This window comes from Amphimedon queenslandica, unplaced genomic scaffold, assembly GCF_000090795.2.
Source record: "Amphimedon queenslandica unplaced genomic scaffold, v1.1 AMPQUscaffold_11839, whole genome shotgun sequence".
Classification (NCBI taxonomy): domain Eukaryota; kingdom Metazoa; phylum Porifera; class Demospongiae; order Haplosclerida; family Niphatidae; genus Amphimedon; species Amphimedon queenslandica.
In genome coordinates, this window is record NW_003547921.1 from 1 (window position 1) to 6797 (window position 6797).

Genomic DNA, 6797 nt, shown 5'->3' on the forward strand with positions numbered 1-6797 from the left:
CAGTGCTGAGCTCCTGTCTTATGACATGAAGGCACTGGAGATATCTGCTCTTGTTCGTTGTAAGAGAGATCATAGATTAGCTGCTAGTAATGATGAGCCTCATCCAATTACTATCTGTCATACTGAAGATCCACCAGTAGTTGGTTGCAGTCTTGAAAATGATCTTGAGCCAGTTGCAATAGACAACGAGAGACAAAACTGTTGGCTAACTGGTAAGTACTTACATGATTATTTATTTTATTAAAATCATTATAACAGATCCAGTTGTTGCATCACTTGTTCCTATTCACAACTTTTTACCAGAAGGTTCTGTATTAAGTGAGTGAATGTGTTAATATTACTATTAATAGATAATGTGTGTATTTATTTACAGGTGAGTCTCATGCTCCTGTCATACTAAAAGCCATCAATAGCATAGTCAATGAATGGGAGACTCTAGGACTATATCTTGGAATTAAAAATAAAGATTTAAAAACAATTTATTTTAATTCTCTACATCAAATAGATATATGCCGTAAAGACATGATAGTTCACTGGTTAAAGACTGGTACTGCTACAAGGGAAAAGCTGATAAAAGCACTTGAGGATTTGGAAAGAAATGATGTTGCTGCTGAAGTTAAGCGTCTACCTAAACAATAACAACTAATAATGATTGTTATTATTATTATTATTACAAATAATATTTCTTATTTTTTGTTTTTCTCTTACATACACCTCCTTCTCTTCCTTTTTCCCTCTCTTTATCTTTTTTGCTATTACTAGTAGAGCTATAATCGTTTTTGTTAATTCTTTCTATTTTGAAGTTTCCATTACATTTTAAAATTATTATTAGTATTATTTTCTATTTTTGTCAATTCTTCCTATTTTCAAGTTTCTATTCAAACTTTTACAATACTATATTATTCAAATCATGCGTTTACCCCATTAGATACATGCAGTGCAGCAACTTTACTCAATAGATCTACCCATGTGTATACATGTGGTGTATCTAGCAGTGTAAAGGGTCAATCCTGTGAGGAGGTCCTTCTTCAACAACCCGTTAGTCATATCAATCTCATTGACTGGACCACTTGTGAGACAATAGACAATGTTATGACTTCTAGTGTAACATTAAAAGATTGATACTTTTATCTTGTGTATTCTTCAATGGATCTGGTGTAATGTATCAGATAATGTAGGATATGGTATGCATTCACCACCAGTCCTATATAATGACTATCACTCACTTCTCATCAATACTACAATCATTCTATGTATCATTGCTGTTAATTTATTAGCTGCTAAAAGGGCATTATTAAAATAAAAGCATTAACACAAAAATAAAAGTAAAAAAATATCAATTAATACATGCATTACAGAGGATTGTTTTATTATTGTTATTACTTATTACATGTACATCATTATTACTGTCATTATCATTAGCTACTACATGTATTGTTATGTAGGATGCTTCACATAAACCCCATTACCATTACTCCCCATATATTCAGTCCAAGGTTGTTTATCCATTGGCCAGTAGTCAGATGATACTCCTTGTACCTGAGTCCCATAAATAGCCTTAAGTTTATTCTCAATAATCAAACTCTGTACAATAAGTTGAGGTGGATGAATGAAGCCCGGTACTTTTACACTATAAGGACTAGGTACTGCTGTATAAGTAAGGGACACAATAGCTTCAACTTTACCATCTCCATCACAGTCAGTTATAACAGGAGTCCCTGCTAATAGCACAGGGGCCATGACGTGAGCACAACAAAGTCCCTTGTGGTCTTTCATTAGTTTCTTTATCATCATTAGTTCAATGTCCTCCATTGATTGCTCACCAGTATCATTTATAGTTGGTCCATTCTTTTCACCATGATGTTGCTTCAAGTCTTTATGAGTTACCTCAAGCAATTAAAATAAAATTTAACTTTACAAACTTTATAATGACAATTGTTCCAAAAATTCCTTTGATTTTTGTGGTACAAATTTTTTGTGGATAGTACTGGGATTTTGGCTCAATTTTGAAGTACTGAAAAATTTGTTAAAAACAAAACATAACCAGAATCAGTTCAAACTTTGTACGCAACTTAAGTTCAAGTATATGTATCATAAAATCAATTAAGAATAAAAAATTCCCTAGGCATTTTTGACAAAATATTGGACCACAGCAATTTCTATCTACACTTAATAATTTCAGTTTTGAGAGTAACTTACTGTCTATGTAAGTATCAAAGGACATGACTGGTATAAGATCAGTTAGTGATTCTATCAATTTCCTGTTCAAGAAGTAAAGATTAGCTAGCAACAGATCAGGATCTTATCCACAGTAATCCTTCATGAAAGACTCTGGGCTCTCATCAGGATCAGGAAAGATATCCATTGGTCCATTGCTCTCCCACAGATCATCAGGATAATACTCACTGAAGTCAATGTCAATCATGCTTTCTTGAGGAGGGATTCTGGCATCATTATCAGTGGAACCTTGGAGCAATCCATCATCATTACCATGTCTTCTTTGACAAGAATGCAATAGAACATCAAGAGGATTAAGAACACATCTATCATTATCTTTTTCAAAGTGTTTCATTGGACACTGTGATCTTTTAGTACTCCTACCATCATTTGGAGAATGAGAGGATCGTTCACCTGAATTAATGATATCATCAATCTTTTTATTACAACCAATTCCAAGAAACAGGAAACCATCATCTCCTCTAGTCTTGCTCTGAAGAGTGACTGGTGATGCCATTGCTGCCTGTGAGCAGTTAATACGCCAGAGGATATCACCATTCCTCCCATCAAGGACTGTTATGTAAGAGTATACTCATAACTCATCCACCTCCCTTTGTTAAATAAATAAAATAAATATATTTCACAATAAGAACACATTATTTTATACAAAATAAGTCATATTTGCCACTAGAAAATTTAAGCAAATAATTTTGATTGAGCAATACAAATAATGACAATACTATAATGTACCTGTATGTTTGTGTGTCTGGTGAGTAATGATCCCAAGTTATTAATCCACTTGCTCCATCATAAAGCATGTGTGTGATCATTAAACTGAGACACTGATAGATCCAAATGATTGTCATTGTTCACATCAGCTATTACTGGAGGTAGCATAGTACCAGACACACTAGCAGGTATCAGCTCATAGACACATAATCTGAATACATTCCAAATTGGACTAACACCACCAGCTAGTACTGCATGGAGAGGCTTTCATCAACTCATCATGTTTTGAGTTAGAGTATATCCCACGGATAAGTTTGGGTCTCAGTTTTGTTAACTGTTCCTCAGTGTACATGTAACACACAAAGTTCTTGTATATTTTATTAACAGTGAAAGAGGTTTCCTTCTTGTAACTTGCCACATGATTCAGCTACTCAGTGTCAGAGCCCACAGTGATCCTGGTATAGTTTCACCTCTAGACCCAAACAGAACCAGTTCAATATTATCACTGGGTCTATACAGTACAGGTGAGCTATATGTCTCACGATTATCAGGAATTATTATCCTACGGGGAGACTCTGTCCTGTTGCTCCTGAAATAACAGCTAGGAAACCAGGAGTGCACTTCTTTTCAGTGTCAGAGTATAAAGTGGATCTCCTCCATGAGTCACTATAATATCAGGGACACCTTCTTTATCATAATCCTTAGTAGCCAATGGATAATAGTAGTTATATGGAGGGACAGTAATGGCTGAATCAACAACCCACAGTAACTCCTTGTGCAAGAGATCAAATGCTGCAAGCGGGCTACCTCCTCTACCGGCAAAGATGCAATCAGACTGGCCATCTTTATTGAGGTCTGTCCTATATACAATTTGAAGCAAATGATTCAAATAGAACCCATTCACTCCTATATGGCACCGTCAGAAGCAAGGAGCCTGCAGTCTCAGCCAGTCTGCTGAATCCTCAGTCATTAAAGGGGGCGTGTCAGTTAATAGCCCAACCACACCTTTTTGTCACGTGTGTAAGCATGGCTGGCGAGAGTGGTTTTATCATAGATAATAGTAGTCTCTAGTCTATGGTGTTATACAGGAGCTGCAAGTGTTGATACGAGAGGTACACCAACTTGAGGCGGTAGAGAAAGACCCAGAGGCTTCAGTGAACCATCACATGATGGAGTGACTTAGAAATAATAGAAATGCTTTAATAAAGTAAAGGGTGTACTTTAAAAGCAAGATATGGCCTTTAGACTAGAATCCTTACATTGCTGATACACTGACACTATTGTTAGACTTTATCATAAGTACATGTATGTTTATTTATTGTCATGAGAGTCATGAGACTAGTGTATTTGCTGGGTAAGAATTGGTGTCCATTTTGATATTAAAATTAACTAGTGACTACATGCCCAGTATACAGCATGAGAGAGTATAGGTTTATTTTCTTACCATATATGGAGCTAATGAAAGCATGTGGAAGTAGCTGGGAAGTAGTGATAATCTTGAACTATGTTGAGCTGTTTCACACTTTCTAAATGTACTCTTACATTACATGTACATGTACATGTAGGGTGAAGTTTATATACATGTATTGGTAGCTGTCTTAGAATGTACTTATGTGTATGTGATGTTGATCTTTAAAATATTCAAAACAAATAGTCATACTGTAATTAATCTGAAAATACATTGAAATTGTTTTTCTTTGTAGACTTGGAAGGAGCTTGATTTGCAGATAACTGATTTCACTAATGAGGCAAAAGACAATGTCAAGTTTCTTTACACGTTAGAGAAATACTGTGAACCATTGTACAAATGTAATCCGGTAAGTACTTTTACATGTATATAATTTTTGCTATTATTGTAAGCAGTACATTCCTCATAAATAATAATAATTATTATTTATGTGTACTCAAGATGTGCTTTTAGTGTACTTTATTTGAATATTCACTTGTACTGTAATAGAGAATTTTTTCTAGTTAACTTTGGCCAATGACCCTGTACGTTTGAAGGAGTAGTCCATCACATGCACCTTAACAATAGGAGATTTCATTCAATTTTGTGACATAATTTATTTTCATGTTGCCCTACATGTACATGTACGTGAAAGTTTGTGATTATATTTATTAATTTTATGCTCAAAAAGTGGACCATGTACCATAACAGGGTCTTCAATTTTGTCAATAATTTCTATGACAAGCTTTTGTATTACAGTTTGTACAGGATCTATAGCTTGTATATGATGTCTATCCTATTTATGTTTTCTCCAATTATAATTGATATATTTTTTTATTGAGGTACATGCAAGACTACAGAAGATGGGTGCCATTGCTCCAATGAATATCTTCCTAAGACAAGAGATTGGCCGAATGCAAAGGGTCATTACAATAGTGAGGAACACTTTACAAGATCTACAGCTGGCAATAGATGGCACTATTGTTATGAGTGAAGTAAGAAGTGGGTTATCATCTACAATTATTATTTGAATATGATTTTAGACTCTTCGTAATACTCTTGACAATATGTATGATGCAAGAGTCCCTACAGCCTGGAGAAAAGTTAGTTACATTATATTGTGTGTTGAGTGAAGAAAAACTGGTTTATATTTTGTGGTTTTAATTTTCTGTGGATGGCAGTTTATGAAGCCTGTAATCACGAAATTATACACTAAATAGACAAGAATGAGAGGCATTTTGTTACCAAATATACACCATCATTCTAATTGTGGCAACATGTTGCTTTCAAGATGAAAGTATAGTCTCTAGCATTAAGTGTGCCTATGTAGTGTATGGCCATAAAAGATTGGGAAAGGGCAAAATATTATGTTATGTATGACTAATATTATTTTAATGTAGATATTGTGGGAATCAGCTACCATTGGGTTCTGGTTTACTGAGTTGCTGGAGAGGGATTCTCAGTTCAGGTCCTGGGTATTTGGAGGACGTCCTGATCTGTTTCGGATGACTGGTTTCCTTAATCCTCAAGGATTCCTAACTGCCATGAGACAAGAGGTAGGACTATGACATGTACCATATCTCTCAGTCTAAAAATTACATGTAGTAGCTTTAGCATAAATTGAGGTACAATATGTGTGAGAAATTTTGTCACTTTTGAGAAAATTGTTGCCCCAGTTTGTGAGGAAATTTACCAGATTTCATGTGAGAAAAAGTTTAGCTCACTTTGATTGAGTAGTGAAGTTCCTCTGGAGAAGAGAGAGATAAAGGGTGTGTTACTCCATACAGTATAATGTGTATTGGCTTACATTTCCATTGACTGCTGCATAGACTACTCTTTCCTCAGTGGGTGGTTTATTCTTTGGTGTTCTATTACCAGCTGCTATTGATAGATCAGCATACAATACTTTATGAGGAGCAGCTGGAGGAGGAACAGACTAGGAGGAGAGAGAGAGAGGATGTATAAGATACCATTACATGTACATGTACATTATCATTACTTTGTTGTTAACTGATGCATATACCACTGGTTGTTCTTGTGTTGGTGCTGCCTGTGGTCTCTTCCCTTTAGCAGCAATAGCCAGATCAGCATACACTGGCTTATGAGCTGATTCATCAACTAACACCTATTGAATATAACAACATGAACCTTAATTACTAATGTACATACCTTATGTACTAATATACAGTACCTTATACTAATGGACATCAGGGGCGTAGCTGAGGTAGGGCCTGAGGGGGCCTGGGCCCTACCATCAAAGTGCCCTTATAATTATATTCATTGAAATTATAACCCAAAAGATTATATTCATTGTTCTTACAATAACAAAAGGGGGTGGCTGATAACCACAGCTCTTTTTAAAGCTATATACAATGATAATTTCACTCTGATTTCGCTCAGCTTG

General features: G+C 35.3%; 2 protein-coding genes across 2 annotated transcripts in view; one reads left to right on the forward strand and one right to left on the reverse strand.

Annotated features, from left to right (window-relative positions):
• The first annotated feature begins 6 nt into the window (after positions 1 to 6).
• Positions 7 to 678, forward strand: LOC109588814 (uncharacterized). Its single transcript, XM_020004932.1, has 3 exons — positions 7 to 212; positions 259 to 318; positions 374 to 678. The coding sequence occupies exons 1-3, from the start codon at positions 26 to 28 to the stop codon at positions 637 to 639; spliced, it is 513 nt and encodes a 170-aa protein (XP_019860491.1). The 5' UTR covers positions 7 to 25; the 3' UTR covers positions 640 to 678.
• A 5118-nt stretch (positions 679 to 5796) lies between these two features.
• LOC109588813 (uncharacterized) overlaps positions 5797 to 6797 on the reverse strand; it is a gene marked incomplete at its 5' end in the record, with an annotated part of 2810 nt that continues 1809 nt past the window's right edge. Inside the window, 4 exons of the mRNA XM_020004931.1 lie at positions 5797 to 5981; positions 6118 to 6140; positions 6201 to 6329; positions 6393 to 6518. Coding sequence (XP_019860490.1) covers positions 5912 to 5981; positions 6118 to 6140; positions 6201 to 6329; positions 6393 to 6518 — 348 coding nt within the window. The remainder of the gene's footprint in view (positions 5982 to 6117; positions 6141 to 6200; positions 6330 to 6392; positions 6519 to 6797) is intronic.

Excerpts from the sequence above, each read along its gene's own strand:
- LOC109588814 (XM_020004932.1), top strand. The coding sequence starts at position 26 with ATGAAGGCACTGGAGATATCTGCTCTTGTTCGTTGTAAGAGAGATCAT. Across the intron at positions 213-258 it reads ACAAAACTGTTGGCTAACTG|ATCCAGTTGTTGCATCACTT; the intron begins GTAAGTACTTAC and ends TCATTATAACAG. Across the intron at positions 319-373 it reads ACCAGAAGGTTCTGTATTAA|GTGAGTCTCATGCTCCTGTC; the intron begins GTGAGTGAATGT and ends ATTTATTTACAG.